Source organism: Rhodnius prolixus, unplaced genomic scaffold (assembly GCF_049639745.1).
Source record: "Rhodnius prolixus isolate KJV_2025 unplaced genomic scaffold, Rpr scaffold_16, whole genome shotgun sequence".
NCBI lineage: Eukaryota > Metazoa > Arthropoda > Insecta > Hemiptera > Reduviidae > Rhodnius > Rhodnius prolixus.
Genome location: NW_027411616.1, coordinates 2,146,195 through 2,170,419, shown reverse-complemented (window position 1 = coordinate 2,170,419; position 24,225 = coordinate 2,146,195). Strand labels below are relative to the sequence as shown.

The 24,225-nt window shown below is 34.7% G+C and overlaps 1 protein-coding gene across 7 annotated transcripts; it reads left to right on the top strand.

Annotated features, from left to right (window-relative positions):
* The first annotated feature begins 800 nt into the window (after positions 1 to 800).
* Positions 801 to 24,143, top strand: LOC141457415 (guanine nucleotide exchange factor for Rab-3A-like). Of its 7 annotated transcripts, none has more exons than XM_074134359.1 (11): positions 804 to 1,040; positions 9,543 to 9,740; positions 11,559 to 11,771; positions 12,389 to 12,572; positions 12,645 to 12,784; positions 13,374 to 13,588; positions 13,898 to 14,305; positions 15,378 to 15,477; positions 16,086 to 16,152; positions 19,035 to 19,103; positions 23,814 to 24,143. In XM_074134359.1, the coding sequence occupies exons 2-11, from the start codon at positions 9,597 to 9,599 to the stop codon at positions 23,891 to 23,893; spliced, it is 1,620 nt and encodes a 539-aa protein (XP_073990460.1). In that variant the 5' UTR covers positions 804 to 1,040; positions 9,543 to 9,596; the 3' UTR covers positions 23,894 to 24,143. The 7 variants fall into 7 exon arrangements, with proteins under 7 accessions (XP_073990462.1, XP_073990461.1, XP_073990460.1 ...); XM_074134358.1 differs by having other exon boundaries at positions 805 to 1,044; XM_074134361.1 differs by lacking the exon at positions 11,559 to 11,771 and having other exon boundaries at positions 801 to 1,040.
* The last annotated feature ends 82 nt before the right edge of the window (positions 24,144 to 24,225 follow it).

The window sequence follows — 24,225 nt, the reverse complement described above, 5'->3', positions numbered from 1 at the left end:
GGATAAGCGCTTCTCCAAATTTAAACATTGCGATTTCATTGATGCAATATTTCCATTATGTTTTATTTATCATTATGATGATGAATTATTTATTTAATAAAGTTTTTCTGTGAACATCAAGCGATAGTTTGTACAATGATATGAAAGAAATTATACACAGATCCGTAGATAATCTCCAGTCCAGCCTGAATTACTTTACAGCCCGTGATAAAGATCTAGAGGACTTTTAAAGAATTTCCAAATTTTTATGAGTATGTGGAGATGAGATCTTCTTGATCGCCTCTAACATTTCTCCAATCCAAGAACAGAACTGCAATAATTAACTTACGTTTAAAACAGAACAATATTGATCGAACATTAAACTGTTGTAGTATTTTAAAATAAGCATTTTATATAGGCGCATCAACATCTGAGGCCAATTGGCCTCCGGGGCTTTTTTCAGTGCATTGATGGCATCAGAACAATGTTCTCTCGTTATCTCCTTTCTACCCAGCTTCCTCCGAAATAATAATTGTACTCATTTATTTCATTAATTTTAATTTTAATTTTTTGTAAATACTTATTTTTATTTATAAATATTTAAAATAAAGGCCAAACAAATAGGGCCTCATGCTTTTATTAGGGGACAATAGTCCCAGAATAATAAATTTATTTTCTACTCTGCGTTTCTACTTGATATGAGAACTTCGTCTGATCAGAAGTTCTTTGTGGCTCCAGAAAAGGCCGGCAAGAAAATAAAAAGCTCGGTATTGTTCGGTATAGACCGTTGAACTCCGTTGAATTTTGTTTTAAAAGCAGGCCCCACTACTACACGCTTCCAGGCAGTCATCCACAAAGTTCAGTGTTAGCTAAGTGTAAGTGACGGTTGTGCGAGCAAGAGGTAGAGTCGTGTCGAGTCATGTTTACATTTTCGAAGCTTATCGTCAACTATTAGAACGTAAAGATTAAGCAATTCGCTGATTGTTTATATTTAAATGATGTTAAGTAAATTATGTGGTAAAACTCAATTAATTTTGAGGGATCACATGGAAGAATCAACCGTAAGTAAGTAATACGTATTATATTTTAACATTAGCTGCAGTGTTTTCTACGTTAATTTGTTAATATATATATATATATATACATATATATATATATGTATATTTTTAAATTAAAGTGGATGAGTAAGTCTTGTTTGCAGATATGTTTAAAAATCGTTTCATTTATCTCATTAATTCCTAATAAGTCAGTTGTTTTTAATAAATCAGTAATTTTTTATTTAATTGATAGGAGTTGGTTGTAAAACAAAGTAAAGGAACTTGCTAGTTTAGTTTGATAGCCGTCTTGTTCGGTTATTATACTTCCTTGCGACTAAAGTGGGTTGTTCTCCACCACACTAAACTGCAAATTGTCTCGCTGTAGAGAATTAGTGCCGACACTAATGTCCTTGGACCCTTTAGACACACTGCATTCCAGTTCTTTTGGCTGGCCCCATTTTACGTTTGTAATCTGTACCGCTGCTTAGAGAAAGTATTACTATATTCCTGTAGACTTACTGAGTTTTCTCCATGTTTATAGGCAGTAACGTAGTTATAATATCTAAGTAGGCTGCAACTGGAGTGATTAATTTTATAACAGTAAAACTTTTAATAAACCTCCGAATGTCGGACTTGCATGTATCGTGGTTGAAAAGTACAGGTCATGAAAACTTGTGTCTGTCTCTATTTAGTGGAAAAATCTAACATTTTCAATTTTTTGACAGAAACAATTTTCTTGATAGAAGTGTAAATTTCTCATCAAGCATGTTGAAAGAGAGATAACGAGTCAGTTTTTAAATACTAATATTAAAGAAAGGCGCTAATTCTCTTCAAGTATTTTCGTTTTTAATTAAAGCCAAATCGCTGACAATCACAATAATATAAGTGTTAGGGGAGCTAGGAGGCTTGAAATGAAGTCTCTTCGCCGATCCTTTCTTGCTCTAGTGCCGTTGCGCTGGATCAGTTTGTGGATGACTGGTATATCAGTGTGAAGACAACAAAAATGTGTACACCAGAGAAAATATGTTTGTATTTTATAATACGTAACAAAACCAATATAAGGGAGTACCATACGCTACCATCCGTAGCCATTAGAAATCTCTTATTAGAAAACACACCAACACCATGCGCGAGAGAGCGCTTTCCCCTCTCCCTCAGGCGCGGCAGAATTTTTAACTAAAAGTAAAATTAATAATGAAATAAACTCCGAACAATAAGAGCTAAGTAAGAATTACTTTTCACCTTCCGCCTGACCTGATCTCATCATGCGTTACTCTCCTACAATTCCCGAAAATAGCCGAAAGGCTTTCCAACAATAACCACAACTGGAGTGGACAACTGCGAAAGTGCAGATGGTTGCGAAAAGTGTCAGCCTTAGGGATCATTCTTGATCATTCAGGCTTCGTCTCCGTAAACCATGTATTTTAAAATTATTTTGTTAACAAAGTTGCATTTATATGCTGAAGTTATAAGAGACCCAAACAAAACAAAGTTGTTTTAAACGTAATTTTAGGTAGGTTCAGCCTTATTATTAAGAGGGCTGTGAGTTTCGTCTGACTGCAGACAGTAGCAGGAATTACAGCTTTGATATTTCGTGTTGAGTGCAGTCAAAAAGGTTGGAGTAAAAATTTATCATTCGGAAGGGTCATTTTACTGAACAGACTTCCGTTTAGAGTAATATTATCAAAATTGGTTTGAACTGAGTATTTTATTTACGCTTCGTGAAGTACTTACAAGTCTATTTCTTAAATTTGAAACACTTAAATCATTACCTTCTCATACAATTATTTATTTTAAATTCAATTTGTCTTTTCTTTAAACAAAAAATATACTTGGGTCATGTCCTCAGCTGGTGCGGCCTTAGCCGTAGAACTCGAGGCCTTTGTTCATAAAAAAGTGCCTTCCACATGTTTGTCTAATAGTGTCCGGTTACTTTAAATAAAAGTCTAGTGAATTCTTTCCTTTTTGCCTATTTTTTCTATCCGTGTGACAAAATCTAAGTCACAAATAGCTATACTGGGCTCCAATTTTTCTTTTAAGAAATCAAAGACAATACTCTCTAACTCCCAGTAAGTAGAATATTCTTGCGAGACGCCGAATAAAACCACATTCCTTTACCTCATCACACGATCAAGTTGCTTTACTTTTGTTTCGACAGCTTTAACTTTGATGTCGATAACATTAAAGTGTTCTTTAATTTCTTCAACCGTCTTAAGACGGGAGTCTTCCAGATACTTTTTTAATTCCAAGCGCCATTTCTTAAAAAATTCCATTAAATCACCACTCAGAAAAAGTAAAGGATGGAAACAGTGAAATAAATTTCGGTTAAAAACTCTGTTCTGATGCGAATCAAGGTCGTGCTTGTAAATAACCAATCGACAAACAAGTAGCGATCGGCGTATGAAGAAGGCAGGTATGATAACACAGCTAGCTCTCCCCTCCAGACAGCTCCCTATCCAGTGTTCCTAAACCCATTCGCCATCAATCCTCAGTCTTCTTTTTAATTACTTCTTTAAATACTCAGCTATTATAAGTCCTATGTTTCTAAAAATTGTTTCATTAACAAGAAGACACAAGAATATACTCGTACACTGAAAATTTGAAGCAATTTAGATTAACTATGAGTAATCGACCAGTTTATGCAAAATTTTGCAAAACGACCAAATAATTAACGACAGCTTAACACACCGCATAATAATGACATTCTCAATTTGTTAAATTATCAGCTAAAAGTTATTTAACACCAAATCAAGAAATAGAAATCAAAAAACTTTCAAAAGAGCGTGCATGCCAGAATTATTTCCGGAAAATCATGAAAATTGGAGTAAGACACAGTTCGTAGCTCGGCTACTACCTGCCTCTGCGTTTTAAATTACAAGGCATAAAAATAGTAAAAAAAACTCATGTACATGTAGGCATCGTCACTCACAAAGTTTGAAATTCCTGAATTTTCCATGTGAGAATGTGGCTTTAAATTGAGAACATTGAATGTCTTACGAATGTTAATTCTGTACACTAAGTTTCAACATTACCACTTTTATAGACACCTCAAAAAAGAAAACTGCAATCTCGGCTGTAAAATTATTTCCAAGATACACATACGTTTTCCTAATTTATACACACTATGTAAACAATAGAACACAAAAAGTTGAAAAACAAAAACAAAAAACTAATAATTAGGTAAAATACTGACAGAAATTAAGAAAACTCTTAAACATGTGCACACTACGCCTGTCCGCGCAAGACTCCTTATCATTTAAGTAAGTTTACTTAAGACTAGCACACTACCATCAGTGTATCTTAATGTATCATGTTATCATATTAATTTTCATGAATATTGTTCACAATTTAATAGATGTCACAGACCCTTGTTCTGGCCATTTTCATTTACAAAATATTTGTTCCGTAAAGTTGCACCTACATAACTGAAATTGATTGTAATACAAGGTATTAAACTAATTATCATAAAATATTAAAAATGGTTAAATTACAGCCCAATGCCAATAAACATACAAAATGGAGAACAATAGGTGAAACAGGGAAGAGATTAGTGATGCAGTTAGCGTACTGGACTCCCACGCTGAGGTCCCGTGTTCGAATCCAGCTGCTGACCCTTAGATTTTCTCTTCCTAGGAGCTTCTTACAGCTCACTGTCCGGTGATGGACAGTGTTGTCTATAACGAGAGAACACTGTCCGGAGGCCGGCAGTGCACTGAAAAAGCTCTGGGCTTCATTTAAAAAAAAAGAAAAGGTGAAACATGACCCTAGTTTTCTTTTACCTGCTTCCCCAGAAAATAGCAATTATTCCCAATTTATAGTTTACCACCACATTCTCGTAGTATAGAATACAAGACATTAAGCAAGAAAAATCTTTAATTATTTATGTTTTTATTGCATAGTTTGATACATCATTAAATACCTACAGAAGAAAAATTAGTAAAAAAAATTAAACTTTTATTTTTCATGGAAATAATTAGCATTAGAGAATTGGCCAATCACAGAGAGAATGAAAGTGTGAAAAGTAGTTGGTTGAATAGCCAACCAGAAGTGAGAAACGTTTATTAAACCACGCCTACCTTCCATGTATGTCACACCACGCCTTCTTTAGTCCATAATAAACTGGAAGATATATATTTTTCACATTTCTACTTTCTGTTACTTTTGACAGACGAAAGTATTCGCCAATTTTATTTAATTTAAAAGAAAAGCACGAGAACACAAATGTACACACAGTTAATAATAAACAAATAACTACTTGTAATTATAATTCATTTCTAAATTAATATTTTATATAGCCCCTTTAATTGAGTAAATTTTGTAATCAAATAATGGGTAAGGTACTTTAAAAATAAGTTAAATGGGTGCTACAATTTACTGAACAAATATTTTGTAGATGAAAATGGCCAACTTAAGTGACTGTGACATCTAAATTAATGAAAATTTAATGCAGTAAAATTACTTAAATGATATTGTGGTTATAAAATTTGAATAACACTCATAAGCTTTTTCGAATGATTCTACATATTGTATAACTGAAATTACGAATTGAAGTATGAATGAAAAGTTGGGTACTAGCTGATTTGTGTACCTTTTGGCGTTTAATCAACCCTTATACTTAACATTTTCAACTGTAAGTTTTTGTTAAGGATATTTAGGTGAGTATTTAGTGTTACAGTGCGCACAGGAAATAATTAAATATAATAGTTATTGGCACAAGGATAACCTTGATTTATGTACCAAGTATGGTGTTACTTTTTCAAATTATGATGACATAACTTTAGATGACATTCTCTCTAACCTTAAAACAGAATTTCGGAGTACAATGGTTGAGAGGGCAAATGAGTCCAGATTCCATTGTTTATATACAGATCTAATGCTGGATCCAGCAGGCAGGCGCTACATAAGTGATGTGAATAACTTGAACTTCATAAGAGTGATCTTTAAATTACGTGGGCAATTAATCTCTCTTAATAACAATGTAATTAGATCCGAGCAACAGAGACTATGTGCCCTGTGTAACAGGGAAGAACAGGAGGATTTGTATCACTATGTAGGTGTCTGCCCAGTCCTGACCGAATATAGAGTAAAGAGGCTGGGGAAAAAGTATCTGACTCTTTCCGAAGTTATATTCCTGTAGAATGGTGGAGGATGGAAAGTTATTTTATTACCATATTACCGCTTAAAAGTATCGGGCTTTTCTCATAGCTGAATGTAACAGCTAAATAAATATTAATTGCAAATTTGGAGAGATATTATTTTTTTAGTTGCATTTTGCTTGGTATTATTTTTTTGTTATGTAAATGTACCAGCAACTCTAGGCTGACGGTAATTTACCAAGCCGAAAATGCTTTTTGTTTTTCTGTAGCCTTTTATTGTAAGATTGTATAAATATTTTGTCCAATAAAGCTATCTGTTCTATTCTATTCTATTCTAGTGTTAAGGTGTAAACTTGCTGTAGAAGAATTAACTTTGTTACCCTTACTAATACTCACAAGGGCGCTTTTATTTGCGGCAGAACTAGTTTCTGTTACCACGTTAGTGTTAGACTTTTGGGCATTTCTCAACCTCTTCAATAAGTTTGGTTATGTATTTTGCAGTATGTTTCTTATTAGTCAAAATCAAATTCTTTTGAAATGTGAAAATGATGCCAAATCGTACGATGATGTTAATCGTCCTCCTCCCACTCTTCGTTAGCATAGTGTAACTACCTCACTACTAGCTCACTACACTTTGCTATAATGAGAAGAGAGAGAAAAGAGATAAAGAAATAAAAACACTTTTTTACGGAATAAAAACAGATTATGAAAATAAATTGGGATTAAAGAGATTATTTCTAACTTGGTGAGGCTAGCACACTACCAACCTGCGTATGCATCTTTATGTTATCATGTAAGTGTGTAAGTTAAATAAGTGCTAATATATCCATAAACATATATTATTGTGCCGCAGAATTTGAAGACTATAGATTAGTGTGATTAGTTTATTGTAAAAGGTTGAAATTCGGCGAACCACTGGCGGACATGACAATAAGCCTTCTACGCAGATTAGATTATCTAATACTTCACTCCTAGGGAGTTTATTGTTTCATTTCTTTGCTACATCTCAACAAAATAGTATTAAATAATAAACTTAATGGAAATGGTGAGGCTAGACCAAAGCAATGGCAAAAGAAAAAAACAAGATGAATTGTAAACAGACAATAAATAAGAGTTAATTGGTTTGTAGCCGTATGTAAGAAAGGATTAACATATTGATGAGCATTAAATGGGGGGGGGGGGATAGAATTGAGTTGTGGGCGGCAGATTCAGGCTCAAGTTGTATACCAACGGAGCGTCGTGCAGCCAGCTCGCTCGTTGCTAGGCCACATTGATCTCGACTCCCAACTCTTTGCACCGAACCCCCATATTGATCTTGCAATAATCATACAGTGTATTAATTGAACAAAGTTCTAACTTTTAATCACTATCTGCCAGCATTACTAATAACTTTGTTTTAATTACTAATTACTGTTATTCATATACACCTCGTTTGATTAACTTAATAATAACCTTATATTTAAAGATTTTTAATTAAATAACTCGTTTGAAAAATTTGCAACTTTTCCTTTTACTAGAATTAAACATAAGCATAAAGGAAGAAGTTCGAATTCTTCTGGAAGCTGAAATCGTTTTGATTTTCTTAAAATTGTTTTGGCAGGATCGGGAAATTGAATAGTTGAAGTTACTCCGCAAAATGTTAGCTTCAACTATAAAAAGCCCCATCACAACAATTAAAAGTGTGTATAATTTAAACAAATTGTTATTGTAATTCCAAGTTTGAGGGAAACAAATACGATTTAATGGGTTTCTGAGATGTTCTCTCTTTTTTAAAACTTCTAAAATCTCGTCAGTGAAATGACATTTTTTGTTATCCAATTTTCTTTGAATATGCAATTTTAGTGTCATATGTAATCACTATTAATTTGTGATTATACACAAATGGTGCTTAAGAAGAAAGTTCAACCACCACCCTCCCTCAGAAGTGGCTGCTCTTAATGAAATTTTATGGGAAAATGTTTCAAATAAATTAGTAGAACTGGTGTGTATACCATGTTTGAAAATAACGTTGGCGCCATTTTCGAATAAACTTAACAAAACTGGAAAATTGATTCAGTAAAGTCGCACTTTCGGATTTCATAAAAATGTTCCATGTACCAAAATAAATGGTAGACGAAGCCAATTCTGGGTCTATAGATATTAGCAAGTTATAAAAAAAACCTTCTATGCTACCAAGTTTATCTTTTCCTTTAGATGTGACGCCGCGTGTTAATTGTTGGAACAAACGGGTTTACGGTGGGCCAACGGTAGATGACTCGCTTCTTTTTTGAGAAGTATGTTTCATCTGTTTTGTAAGGGGGACGCAACGAGTACATCATCTCTATCAAGGTGTAACAGAGTGAATGTCCGAATTTCGGAAAGATCACTTCCCTCATAGTTCGAAAATTAGTGCCTTAACTTTCATTACCACAAGATGGGACACGGATGCCAGGCGGATTGGCAAACACCACGGAGTTAAATCTTTCTTTAAGTCAAAATAGCAAATTAAACGTTCGGAGATTTTGATTATTGTTAGGACCGCGAAACTTCGTTGTAGCTTTTGGAGAAAAAAAAGTTTCATCAAAGTTATCTTAATTTTTGTATGCCTCAACGCAATATCTAAGAATATCTCTGACCCTTAACATGCCTAGTTAGATGAAGATGTTCTTATTTGGACAGTGCGAAATATCCTACAGCTGGCTTCAGGAAGCGAGGACACTCGGATACACATTCTCTCGCATCCCATCTTAGATGTGTAAGGTCTCCCTTCCGATGGGATTCATGAGACCATCCATGGAAGCGCCCAGTCATCATCAGAAATCTTGAATGCTTTTTTACCAGATCAAATAAATAAATGCCAGAATAAATTCCTACTATAAAAATCTTGACTTATCAACAACTCTTAACTCCTTCCGCCAAAAGCAATTCTAATTTCCTGAGCCTTCATTTGATAATCCCGTCACTTTCGAAATTCCCAAAGCAGTTTTTGGACTACAAATTCTCTTTAAGTAACTTACAAGTTCATCAGCTTTTTCGTTGCCCTCAATCGCTGAATATTTAGGAATACAGAAGAGTCTAACCGTCCTTGAGCAAAATGATCAAGACGTCTTCTGAATTTTTCTACTAGCTTAGAATCCAAGCTGGCTTGCGCTAGTGCGGACATCAAAGGAGATCCTTTTCTCTGTTGTTTTGTACTGAACTGAAGATAATTCTGGATGATGTAATCATCCAGTGCCTCGTTCTAATATTCCATATAATTCCATTTAAAAACTGTGGCAAATCACCTCTATTCCATAGCATTCTCTGCCCTCCTGGGATCCATCCACCTGTCTCTGATAATCTCGTGAGCTCCTGTCTGGAACATTCTGAGAAGCAAGTATAAATCACATTCTCCATCTCAGTAAACCAAAAATTATCAGAATATTTCTATAGATAAAATTAATGTCCACAGGTATCAGGAATGTAATAGCAAGGATTACAAGAAGCATTACGATGCCTTAATTACATGGTATTGAGCCAAGGTCAGATGAAATCGGAAAGCGAACTCAGTGTACGCAAGGTGCGGGGTTCAACGTTGTTTGTGTTGGAACAACCTCTCTCACACACCAACCAACCAGCAGAATTGAACCTCATCACTCCGCCAGAACAGGTAGAAAACGATTGCTTCATTAAACAAAGTTTCTTGGTTTTTACTGGTAAACTATTCCAGTATTTATATTTTTTGTGCGTTATTATCTTCTCTAGACATCTTAATTCCACTTAACCCTAAATGTGACATTACCTGATTATTTTGTTTTACTTGCTTTCAACGACTAATGGTCGTTATTGTATTTCCATGTTCACATACATACCGCGATGATGGTAATTATACCATATTAGTTTTTTTTTTTTTACCGGATATTTACTTTCTGAGCTTATCTGAAGTTGACAAAATGTTTTTGACGAGCTATTTCTGCGAAATACCGCATGAAGCACTCACAACGTTAATCATTATCAGTGGCACACCCGTGGTGGGGGTATAAGGGCTAAAACCTCCCAAAAATATAAGGAAAATGTATCATTGACGAATAATATGCTATTAATAGTTATCATCATCATAAATCAATCTACGGGAAACGAATGCTGAAAGACGATAAGTTGATGGTTAAATTTAAGAAAAGGAAGAATTAGAATTAGAAACACATTCTCAAGGAAAAAAAGGTGTAACAGAAGTTGTGAAAGAAGAAATTCAATAGGCAAAGTATAACTGTAAAGAAGTGGAAGAGGAAACTGAAGAAGAGTATTATTTCAAAGCGTGAAGAAAGATATTTTTAAAAAAGGTTGGTAGAAGGTAAGAAAAAAAGAAAGCTGTCAAAGAAATATTTGGTAGCGAATAATTTAAAGAGGAATTTAGTTGAAGAAACTAAAGTAGTCAATAGAGGTAGAAACAAAGAAGACAAATAAATAACTGGAAATGAAATTAATAAAATAAAAAAGCAAGTTGAAGTTGATATGTAGAAAAAGTTTCGAACGTAAAGTGATAAAAATTACCTACTACTTATACAACTAGATTTTAATAATGAAAGTGAGATTGATGATAAGAAAAAAGAAGAGTTGTAGGACAAGGAAGCGATTCCAAAAAAAAAATCATGTGAAACAAGCAAATAGTTGGCGATAGATGAAGTTGTACATGGTGGATTTTGGATACCTGAAAGTCACTTGCAGAACTTGGAAAAATATAAGATGAAAGGTAAAATAAAGGTGTGAAGATCCAGTACTCCAGTGGATGGCTGAGTATGTGGGAATGAAAATATGTATATTTCTCTTTAAGTCAATAGTCTCTAAATTATGTCATATAATTAATAATCTCCTTAAATATTTTTAAAAGTTGCGCTCGAAAGTAGCTTAAATAAATAGTTTAACATTTGTGAAGTGGTTTATTTATTATTTACGTTTGTTTATTGCTATTAAACTAGTTGATGTCAATCATTTTTGACATATAGGTAAGAGGAAGTATTTATTTGTAAATTGTTTCCTTGGAAAACTGATTTTATTGGAGAAAATTAGATTTTAGTACAGTAAGATTTTAATTGACTATAAAAGTTCTAGTGGGAAGAAATAATATCACATTTGATTAAATAATATTTCGTAATCTTAATGACATCTAAATCATCCTTTTTTAAAAATGAAAAAATCTCATTCATTTCTTCTAATGCATACAATATTTACACATACTTCTTGTTACAAAATCTTATTAACCCATAGCCACTTTTAAAAAAAAGTCTATTACATTAATTAAGTATATTACATTAATTTTTATTCAGTTGTAACTGTAGCAAGAAAAGGCGTTTATGTTTCGCATTATACTTTTTGTAATAAAATTTGTCTGACATTAATTATCTGGAATATAAATATTAAATATTTGACATTACTTCTGGAGTATAACATAATTCCGGAAGTTTGTTAGTTTTTTCGATGTTGACAACAGGAAGAAAGCCTATCTAGTGGTGTGGAATCTGGTGCATCTAGTTGGGACCGATCTGTTTCTGAGGTTAAGGGACAGTCACTAGCTAGATTGCAGGATGATTTGAGAAAGGCTCACGACGAATTACGATTGAAAGATGAACAGATAAGCCGACTGACAAGAATTCGAACCGAAGTTGAAGCAGAACTAGAAGAATTGACTGCTAGTCTCTTCCAGGTAAGTGCTGCAAGTTTTAGAATAGAAAAATATGACGGAAAATGGTCTGGCTCATCTCGTCCACTTTTAGTGAAGAATGAATGTAATATATCTCATATTAAAAAACATCAGAATCAACATGCAAGCACAATGTTCACATATTTCATATGCCATATTCTGCTGAATGGCTCGTCGCAATGGGATTCAACGCCCTGCTAGAAATATCTAGAAAAATGAGACATGGAATGATATCTGTTACTGAGTAATGCAAAATCTCCAAGGGTCAGTACATATTGAACAGTCTCAGTAGGTTCAATGTTCCCCAAACGTACGCTGCCTGTCAGCAGATCCAAAATTACTCTTACGTGTCTCTTAGCCTGGTTAGTAAGGGGTCGGTCCTTAACTTCGGCGTCGGTTCCTTGTTGAATTTTCTTTTTATTATGTATTTTGAAATTTAGTTTTTACTTTACTTTAAATTTTTATAAGAAATATCCGAACGTTTGGTTTAGTTGTGTGCCAAACTTTTCGGAGAAAGTCTGAGATTAATTCATATTAGATCTTGTTTGTATATTAATTATTTGCACTTTCTTGAAGAATGTAATTATTTTTGCTTAATCAAATTTAGAATAACGTTTCAGGAAGCTCATAGTATGGTAAGAGAGGCCAATGTAAGGCAAGCAGGTGCAGAGAAGTCGTTAAAAGAGTCTTTAATGCAGATTGAAGTTCTGTCAGCAGAAGTGGCCGCTCTTAAAGCCCTGGTGCTTACTTCCACACCTGCCTGCCCAAATCCACATCTTCACCCCCAAATCAAAGATGAATATGGTAATGTTTTATATATTAATTTGCCTCTAAAGCATCTAAAAAATGTATAAATTAATTAATTATTTTATTTAGGTGGCCTGTTGAGAAGGCACAGACGGTCTCCATCACATTTGAATCTGAATTACGGCCGACAGTCTTCACCACCAAAGTCACCTACTAATCAACCAAAACATTTCTCAGAATCTCCTCAACCTAAAGATGACGTCGTTGAGGTATATTTAGTTTTTTTTTATTATGTCATTTGAGTTAAAGCGGTTGGATCCGTAATGCTGGTTAATGTGTATTTCACCCAATGTAACTTGTTTTTGTTCTTTAACGCTGATTACTTCGGATTTACATCCACCGCCAGAGAAGCCCTAAAAGGTTCATCAGGCCCTTTAAAAAGATATTGTATTTACAAAGGTGATTGCGTAGGAAGTGAATTAAACAAATTCTGCGTGTACACTCTCATGGCTTTCTTTCACTGAAATTGTGATAATTCTGATTTACAACATTTCTTCTAGCATTGAATTTTAGAGAAAATTCAGGTCCTTTGTTGTGATTTAGTTTTTATGATCCGTCGGCATGAATTACCAGACGTTTATTATGGCATTCCATTACGTTTTATATTAACCTAAGGGCCAAGATGATTAAACCTAGCTGACTTGAACCCAAGATCTCCTCGTGGTTGTCCAGTGCTCTAATCCGCCGAGTTTTTTTTTAAATTATTATTTCAATAAAGTGAGAAATTACTGAGCAGATTTATGATTTTTTTCAAAACTCACACAGTGATTTTGTGATCAACTAAGGTAATAATTTCAGGTAGATCCTATTGTACATAAAGAGTTCTTGGAATGGAAGGAAAATCCAACATTAGACAAGAGTGATCCATTTATAGCCAGGATATATCGAGAAGACATTGAAACTTGTTTATTATTTACAAACAAGGAATTATCAAAACAACTTTCAGAAGGCATCCAAATGGGTGAAATTTTTATTGAGGCAGTGTCAGATAAAGCAAAAAATAATTTTCCCAGGTAATAAATGTTTTCTATTTTTAGTTTTACGTTTATGTGATTTTTCTGACTGCGTTAGGTAACTTTATTAGCCAGGAAACAGAAGTGGGTTTTGTGGACTCTCTTCTGCATTCTATTATATTAGTTATTAAGAAACGCAAAAGAAAAAGAAAAAAAAAAGCGCATAACATATTTATTTAATATTTTTGATGTACAGGGTGACCAGAGTTATATGCTCCACCCACTTTTTTTTTTTAAACGGCGGGAAATTTCAACGATGTCTGGGGCGAAAGCAGTATAAGTGAGTGCACTGTTCAACGGTGGTTCCAGAGATTTCGAGAGGGAGACTTGTGCCTTGAAGACAAAGAAGGCCGTGGAAGAAGTTCTGCTCTTGATGACGATGTTCAACGAGCTTTGGTGGAAGAAAATCCCAGAACTGGCAGGGAAACTCGAATTCAGCAAATCAACCGTCGATGACCATCTCAAGGCGATGGGGAAGGTGAAAAAGCTTGAAAGTTGGGTTCCTCACACATTAAACGACCGCCAAAAAGATCAGCGGTATGAAATTTGTGCTACAGTTCATTGCCGAAACAACAGCCATCCTTTACTGTCCAGAATTGTGACTTGCGATGAAAAGTGGATCCTCTACGACTACAGCAGACGTTCTGGACAGTGGCTTGACAAAGGAGAAGCAGCACGACATTTTCCAAAGCCCCCCAATAAAATCATCAAAAAAAGGTGATGGTGGGCTTCATTTGGTCTGATTCATTACAGCTTCTTGAATCCTGGCGAAACCATCAATGCCGAATCGTACTGTAACCAAGTTGACGTAATGCATCAGAAATTGGCAATAATGAAGCCGTCTTTAGTCAATCGAAAGGGTTTCTGTTGCATGACAACACTCGGCCACATATCTCACGTTTGACTTCCCGAAAATTGTTGGAGCTTGGGTATGAGACTCTGCCTCACCCGCCCTACTCACCAGACCTCTCGCTTACAGATTACTATTTTTTTAGACACCTTTACCGCTATTTACAAAATAAAACATTTATTGACCAAAAAATGCGTTTTCTGAATTTATAAATTCTAAGGATTCCAAATTCTATACAGAGGGTATGGAAAAGTTGCCCACACGTTGGCAGAAATGTATAGGGTAGGATACGTCTATCTAAAAAAAAATCTGTCAAAAGTAGTTTAAGGAAAGAACAAGCAAAATAAAAGTCGCAAAAAGAATTAAAATTTGTTGATTAAGTCTTTGTAATCTCAATTTTTTGTACAATTTATTGCTATTAAAATTAGGACAAAATTAGGAAAGAGAGACTTTTATAATCGTAATGTACGTTATTATTAATTTTAATTTCCAAAAAAATTTTGATTCTGAAACGGTTACGGGATTGGTTAAAAATAGAAAACTTGCTGAACACTATAAAAGTTCTGATCAAAAAACTGTTGCGTCCAATTAGAAATTTCGCCAAATCTTTTCCTTTTTCGGTTTTCAATTTATCTTAGAAGTTTTTCTTACTTGTATATTTCTAATGGAAAATTTGCTGAAAAGTTTGTGAGGAATTCAGAAACAATAATATCCGTCTACGGTGAGACTCTCTAGTCCCCTAGGCAACCATGCGTTGCACCCCGGCAGCTCGCTAACAATTAAACCTCAAACCAATCTTGACGGTTGATGTACAATCACGTGCCATCTTAATCTAGTAATTCCTTCACAAGAATAACAAAAGTGTGAACGAATAAGCTTCTTAGGCAAATAAAAGAAATTAAATCCTTTTGTTTTTAATAATAAAGTTCTTGTTTATAGAAAATGTGCACTACTGGAGACAGTTCGGCAGTGCCAGTATAGATTAAGGATTGGTAACAGCGAAACATGGCATTCGATTTCTTTCATGTGTCGTAACAGGGTAAGTAATTCATCAAAATATAAGTTCTTAGTTGTAAGTTAAAAAAAAAAATCTGCAACTTGTATATTTCTTTTCTTTTTTCCGACCGCAACGACCTCTTGGCCATTTGCGCTAGTACTATTATTTAAAAATTATTCCATAATGTATATTGGAATTAATTAACTTGAATCAATTAACAAGTATTGCGTTTTACGTTTCTCAATTTAGCGCGATAGATGAGATGTGTACAGGGCATAAATATAAAGTCCGATCTAGTGCAAGCTGAAAGGTATTACAAAGCCCCAGAATGTAATCGCGTTTACCATAAACGAGTTGTGGGAAAAGTGAGCTAATGCGGACCTCTTGGTTCGCTCCCCTAGTAGTGTACCTATCAAATATTTCTGTGAATCTTGAGAGTAGATTTTGTTGTTGGTAGAGAGTTGTAAGTGAATTTTTGCTGATATACTCTCAGAGGCGCCACGTCTCTTATAAATGTGGATAGCCCCTTTCCCTTCTAAAGGGACTTTTGTAACTTTATATCAACAAATCATTATTGTTGAAATAATTATTTACACCACGAGCTATTTTTAATTTAAAGAAAACCTTTATAGATCTGTTTATACTTTCAGATTATTGCAGTGTGTGACTTCTTGAATTATTTACGATATATCCAAAGAGGATTAGTAAAAAGTTCCGGTATGTATATTTATTAAATAAAATATTAAATGAATATTGATATTATATAAGTAAGTAAGTGAACAAAATATCTCAAAAGCGAAAAGCGCGAGAAAGCTCAGACTTGAAGTCCCGCTTAGGTTCGACTGTCGCTTCCAACATTCATTATTCCATCAAAGTTGGAAATGGTACTTATTTTTGTTATATTTTGATTTATGGAAGTTCCACGAGAGTGGCTAAATAATTTTCCTTAACAGGTTAACAGCCCATGATCCTAATATGCTACATGCGCGTCTCTTTCCTGCTTCTTCAAATTTTTTATTTTTAACCAATTCCGTAACCGTTTCAGAAATAGATATTTCTCACAAATGATCTCAGATGTTGTGCTTTACAAAACAAATAGATATTCAAAAGTTCAAAGAGCAATTTTGATACATTATTATTGGCATTGGTTCGAAACGTTAAGCAATATATATAAATAAAAATGTAACTGTCCCGATTGTTTTGGGGGGCAGAGGGCTTCCAATAAAAGTTTGCTTCAAGTTTCTTACAATTAAGTTAATTACACTGTACAATATATAGGTTTCAGACTCGCAGGTTTAACAAAGTGGAAACACTAATACTACCTTAACCGACGGCACACATATACACGTATTCACTAAACGGAACCCAAATTATTAAACGACTTGATTTGCTCAGTTTAAATAATAATAAATGTAAAAGAAACCTAAATAAATGTAAAAGAAAGAAGAAATAAATGTAAAAGAAAGAAGAAATAAATTTAAAAGAAAGAATAATAAGTTACTATTTAATAATATTAATAATATACAATAATAAACAAAACTTCCTCTTGAAATTTTAAGTTTCTTCTGATACTTCAATCCTACACCTCAACACAAAACTCACCAACCTCGGCCGAGTACATCCCCTGAAATAGAGTATCAGCTATGGTATCTCTCCCTCCCTCTCACTGTAATTCGCTTTTAATTCTTTATTTGCTACGATATGTCGCATGCACTACTCCACGGCCTAGGCCTCTCTCACCAGCCATCTTGGCTGTAGCCTCTTTACGTTCGTGCGTCACCTTTCCACACTACTCCTCTTTTTGCTTCACTAGTAATACGTACATACTTGTATGGATCAATTACATGTAAATGTTCGTTTGTTCAAAATCTTGAAATTTCCGAACGTTCTTCACCAATTGCTTTGAAATTTTGTCACAACGTTGCATTCGAATACGCGCGTTTTTATATTCCTATTGTATTGAAGTCACCCTGTGACAGGTGAAAACATGCTTTACAAAGAAAAACACAGCGCCATCTGTTGGAGTAAATGCAACGGCGTTACTAATGATTTTGCGATTCCATTTTAATGTTACCGATTTACGATCCATTTTTTATTTTCAAATTTCCAATTCCACGATGATATTTCAGTGTTTCCGATTGCATTGTTAAATTGAATGTTCATAGATTTCAATGTGTAACAAATATCCCTGAATCCACCGATTACAATGTTAACTGCATTCTTCATGTTATGTCAAAATGGTTTGCAAAAACACTGATGTATTCGGAAACACCAACATATTACAGACGAATGCGAGTAGAGAATCATTTGAACGACGCTAACAAGGAGAGCCAGTCGACAGACAACCTGGCCTATTTAAAGAAACTACGATAGCAGACTGTACACTGTGCATCCCAATCAAGATGAATGCTTCTTTCTTCGCATATTGTTGGTTAATGTGCTCGATCCATCGTCTTCCAGCAATTGTGAATTCTCAACGGCATTACACATGCCACTTTCCCCAGCCAGGTCAAGCTCTGAATTTATTGGAGAACTACCGTCCCTGGGATGTATGCATTAATGGCGCGTGCAACATGTCACACCCAAATCAAAATTGTTTGCAATAATATTGACCGCCTGCTCTCCTTCATCTCCACCAAATTTTAGGAGAAATATAAATCGCACGTGGCTGAAGATATTTTCCATCGAATACCAAGGAAACTTCCAATATGAGCATGGATTTCACAGCTGAAATCTACAACGAAGCGTTGATAATGATAGAAAATTTGTACTTAGAAATCATGAACAAAATTCTCTATTAATCGGCCGAATCTATCTGCTGTTGCTTCGTTCGATGTAGAATTGCGTCGTGGAACTAATTACATGACGGGTGTCTTTTGTAATATGTGCAATCAAATATTTCTAAGCTAACGCTTGAGCAAAAAGGCATTTACGATCAGCAACGGAGTTGGAGAAATCTTCTTCTTAGATGCTCCAGGAGAACTGGTGAAACATTCCTAATAAGATTGATTCTGGCACCAATTCCATCCCAAAGTGTGTAACCGTGTAGGTTGGCAGAGCCGTCAGAGATTGCTAGCGATACTCGCGGAATCTAACCTAACTTCTATTATTACCTTCTCTCTTGATCAAAGCATGTGCTCAGCATTTTCATTTTTCTTTATATTTTCTATTTTCCTTGTTTGTATGCCTTATCATTGTTAATTTTAGCCATTTCAGTTTATTTTTAGTTATATTGTGCATGGTTTTCTTTTAGTTTCACCAGATAGCTATCTTGCATTTCTCTTCTGCTTTCTTGCTTGTATATATCATTTCTTATAAAATTTGTGGTAGAGTAAGAATTATCTTCTGTATATAAATAGCCTTGTAAATATTTATGTACAATCTCTCTTGTGAATAGTCATTTTGTTTTACTTGGGCTCTGTAACTGCTTCGACCCTCCCTTCTCACCTGAGCTCCCCAAGGAGAAGAATTAAAATCAGTTTTTGGTTATAATTTGGCGCCCGAACAGGGACCTCGAAGCAGTTACTTATAGTTACAGAGCTTAAGGAATTCTTGCTTGCACTACATACATACATATTTCAGAGAAGCTTGCCATTTAGATGCATGCAGTGTAATTGCCACCTTTAAACCTCTGGTGCATGATCAAAGCTGTAGAGAGAGAAAAGAAGGTAAATTTAAATGTATTCTATGTAAATCATTACTGTTTTAAAGCTTTCTGAGATCATAGGAAATGGTCGTAGGTTGGTGATCACTAAGGAACGGATTTTTATGTATTTAAAAATGCCAAATATTTAATTAAAATATGCATTTATTTTCGTCAATTATGTGGAAAATATGTGATTTTCTTAAAATATTTTCTGGAATATTTAAGTAAAATGGACATTTTTTTTATGAAAATGGAATTTTTTTGGGGGGGGCAAGTTATAATTATTTATACAAGAAAAGAACATTTTTACAATTTATAATAATTTATTAGGAACAAAATTATTTGTTTTTACAAGTTATAATGATTTATACAACAAAGAACATTTTTACTATTTATAAAAAGATGTGTTAAATTTTCAATTTTGAAAACTTCACTCTTCGAAATTGTTTGCAACCACATGAAATTTCAAATGTTGGAACGTAAAGTGACGACGATCTGGGCGTAAGATGGACTTGTAACGACTAAAAGATCGTTCAACATCTACAGATGTTATAGGTGCCTTGCTGAAAGAAGTTATCTCGTTGGTTTTAAAGGGTACACGATGTTCTGAGGTGACTTCTGTTCCACTGATAACATCAGAAATCTGGCAGATGGTCTCCCACCCTTTGTTCTTGCTCAGTACTTCTACCAGTTTTGATCTGATCAGATCTCCCTTACTCCCAGGTATCCCTTCCACCTTTTCGGTGACTTTTTTAACGTTGGACACGTTTTCTGCCAGTCGAACATTTTGAGACTCAAGTTGGGTAATGGCTTGTGCAAGAAATACGCAATTGTCAGAAATGAATGCAAGGTCGTTCCTTAAATTAGGTTTCTCGAATAAAGACTTGGCTGTATTTATCGCTACTGCTTCGTCTTCGAGATGTGAAAGGACATTCTTGATTTTATTGTAGTTTTCATAGTAATACTGAGCTGCTTCCAGCCAAGTACCCCATCTTGTCAATATTGGTTTTTGTGGAAGGCACAAGTCTGGATAGAGATCTTTTAGCATTTTAATGCGACTTGGTGCTTTTAAGAACACTTTTTTAACCGAGGAGATTAAGGAATCTACGTCACTGAACAAAGATCGGACAGTTTCTGCTATTCGATGCAAGGCATGAGCAATACACGTCACATGAATTATCTTAGGATAAAATACCTGAATAGATTGCCCAGCCTTGACCATGTTGGGGGCAGCATCAGAGAGAAACAAAAGAACTTTTTCGTTCAAAACTCCACTGGGCCATAGGATATGCATTGAGGCATCGAAGAATCGTGAAATGGTGGAATGATTGCATTTTTCGAGAACCTCATTGTTCAAAAGGAATGGCTTTGAATCCACGTCAGCATCACTGTCAAGTTTTCCAATAACTGCATTGGCAATATACCTGCCCTCAACGTCAGCGGTTTCATCAATTGACACCCAAATCGGTCCATCTTTGATATGTTCTGGAATTTTGGTTAGTGTATCTTTATAGATATCTTCTAGGTAGTTTTTCCGCAGAGTGCTCTCGTCAGGGATTTTTTTCCCAATATAGGTCTCTAAGAATCCTTTGAAATGAGGATTTTTAAGTTTGTGGAAAGGGATATCTGCTCTAACCAAAGCCCGACACAGATCTGTACTCAGAGTAGACTTACTTGATGATGGAGATGTAAGGAAGGCTTGATAGGACGTCCTCTCTTTCTTTCTGTTTTTATTCTCTATGTGCGATCCGGTGGCTATATGTTGGGTGACTTGGGAACGTTGAGAGCAAGAAACGCGCTTGTCACAAGCTGTGCAGTACAAAATGTCTCCATCACTTCGAAAAAGTTCTGCTGGAAACTCGCGAAGATATTTAGCAACCAGTTGTTTGTTTGAGGCCGATGTTCGTGGCATTTCACCCAAAAAAGAATACACTAAGTGACCGAACGAAATGAATTGGACACTTCAACGAACGAGCTGAAAGAACAGACTACGTCAGACAACTTCAAAGAACTAACAAGTGCCCGTCACTGTTTAGCAGCATTCTGTGTAAATTACAATAACCATTGTACCCACTGATTCACAGCCCTACAGTCTGTGGTTCACAGTTCCTGTCAACCACCTCCCAATTATGAAAATATGCCCAAAATGAAAAATATGAAAAAATATGTACATATTTTGATTAAATATGTAGAAATATTTATTTATTTTAATCAAATATGTATAAATATGCGATAACATCCAAATATGTGGAAATATGTGAAATAAAAGTAGACTCAAACGGCTTAAAAAGTGTCTGTACACTTATAAATAAACTTCTAGTTGAAAAACGTCTGTAAATTGCCTAGAAAAAAATATGTAAATACATACGAATCCGTTCCCTAGTGATCACCAACCAGGAACAGCAAATATTGGAGTTTAAAGATAAAATTAACAATAATTACACTTGTAAGTGCAAGTAAGTATTTTTTGTAGAGAACAGGCACATTGCTACTAAGGTTAGGTTGTCTAGTTCAGGGTGAGATTCGTTACCTACCTAACATTTATTTGCTGTTATTTCCTGTGCTAGAGGGGTGTATTCATGGTAAACCCAGAAGACCAGTTCCTCAAACCTAAACTGCGTTGGATCTATGAGGCCAACAAGGAGACCTTAATAGAAATCTTAAACAATTTTAGTCTAAGTACAGAAGGAAACGTTGCTTCCTTGAGACAGACTCTAAGAGACTATTTTATTAAATATCCTACTTATTGGACTGTACCTTCTAACATTGAAATGGGAGGTCCAGAAGTCGGAATCAGCTAGTACTAGTGGGGGAAAAGAGCCACCTAGATATTCACCATTTCAATTTCCCGGATTCAATTATCATAGTACCTTTCACCGAAAAATTTAACAATGTCTCAAATTCGTTAAGCCCGGAAGACTTCCTTTTAAAAATAAACGAAAAGCGGAAGGCTTGGAAGATACCAGATGAGGACAAATTGAGAAAGGAGATTGACAGGCGTACCCAAGGTGAGGATGAGAGAATTTTTGATTTTGTTATCTCCCTTCAGACTTTATTTAGGCGGTTTCAGAAGCCATTACCGGAAGCGGAACAGGTTTCTATTGCCTTTAATAATTTATTACCTAGGTATCAATTATATATACGACCGTCAGAAATTACCTCATTTACTCAATTGATCGATAATGGTCAACAATTCGAAAGGATTGAAGACCGCACAAAGACTTTCCGACCACCACCCACAAAAGAGAAATGTTGAGTGCCTAAAGCTGCTTACGTTCGTAAAGAAAAAAGTTCAATACCTCGGACTAAGCCCAAACCTTAAATGGCATCCATAGAGGGCGTCTCCAGCGATAGCCATCATTCAGAACAAGCCTCAATATAAAGTTAGTTCCTTCTCCAAAAAAGGCTAAACCTAAGCCAACGGAAAAGAGTTTGCTTTCTAAGCCAGACAATCTGATATGTTGGAATTGTTTGGATCAGGGTCACCGCTATCCGCAGTGTAAGAAACCCAGAGATAAAGTATTCTGTTACCATTTTGGGACAAGAGGCTTCACTAGGAGGAACTGCCCGACTTGTGAGGGTTCGGGAAACTCCTAAGGGGTCAGGTTGCTGGAGTCTTATCTGATCCCGTTTCTAACGACTCCGACACTATGAGGATGGGAATTGTTAAACCCCAAGGAGAAGAATTAAAATCAGTTTTTGGTTATAAGTGACATAGCCTTAGCTCTTCATGTGTCGTTCGGAATAGTTCCATTTAACAAGACTGAGCCTCAGCAACGCGTGGCCAGGTACAGCTTAGTAATTAGAACGATATATAAAGATTAAAGTATGGAGTTCTAAAGAAAACAAAAGCTTTGTAAGAATATAAAAAGTTAAGGGTTCACATAAGAGAAAAAGGTCCTGATTGATGGAGAGGTTGGCGTCGCGAATTATTCTGAATTTGTTTGTCCATCAGATATTTCCACGAATGGCACTGTAAAAAGCTCTAGTAGCAATCTGCCCAAAAGAGCTTACCAAATGCATGTGGCAGAGATCGCCTATTTTGGAATCTAAGGTAGTGACACTTCAATCATTGCTTCACGCTATAATACGCTTACTTCAGATTTATTCGTATAACGATTGATTAGCTACAGCATCACAAAAAATGCTATCGCAGGAGTTTTTTCTTTAGTTTATAGACTTAAGTTCTACTTAAGTTGGAAAATCATCAAGGGTAAGAAATGTTTGAATCATGTACGGAATTGAAATGACACCAGAGGAAAATTCCTAAACTCTTCCTCATAATCTACTTAAATCGAATTTTCCCGTGAAAATGTTTTAAATAAAAATTTTACGTGGTTATTGTGTATGGATGTAATTTGAAAATGTGTTGAACTCACTATTCGGGAAAAATGGAAAATTGTGAAAAATTAACTTCATAAAGCGGCAATTTTGCTGGTTTTGACCGAAATATTATTACTATCAGATCCCTTATAACACCTGAACGAATTGTGAAAATTCAACCTGCTACGATTTTGGGGTTGGGTGGTGGTACGATGACAAATACAAATTTCTAAACATTTTATCGGACTCAGGAAACCCCTAAAAATTTTCTTTGAAAACTCAAAATAAAAAATTACCCGTGTAAATACACGAAAATATTTACTTTTTATTAGGTTGAGAAAGTAAAAAAAAATGATGAAGATTGGTGAACCTTTATAAAGTTAATTTTTTTTTTTTTTTGTTTTTACAGCGCATGAAATATATTGGGAAATTGTTAGACTTCGGAAAGAAATGGTCCTTGCTCGATTAGGGCTGGCTCTGTCTTCTTAATTGTAAATTAATTTATTTACTTCAATATATTTTATTACTGTATATAATAATTTCAAGATTATTGTTGAATGTTAAAAACTGTGTTTTCGTTTTACTTGATCTTTATTTGTTTAAATAAATAATATCGTATAATAGAACTATTTATTCTATATAGAAATTGAAAAGAATACAAGTGTATCCTATTATTATAACTGTAATATTGTAAATTAAGTTGTAAATTGTAAATAAAATTATGTTCTTATATATTTTATATATTTATAACATAATTTCAATGATTATAATGAGGAAGGTGTGTCACAAACATTTCCATAATCATATTAGAATGATCGTTC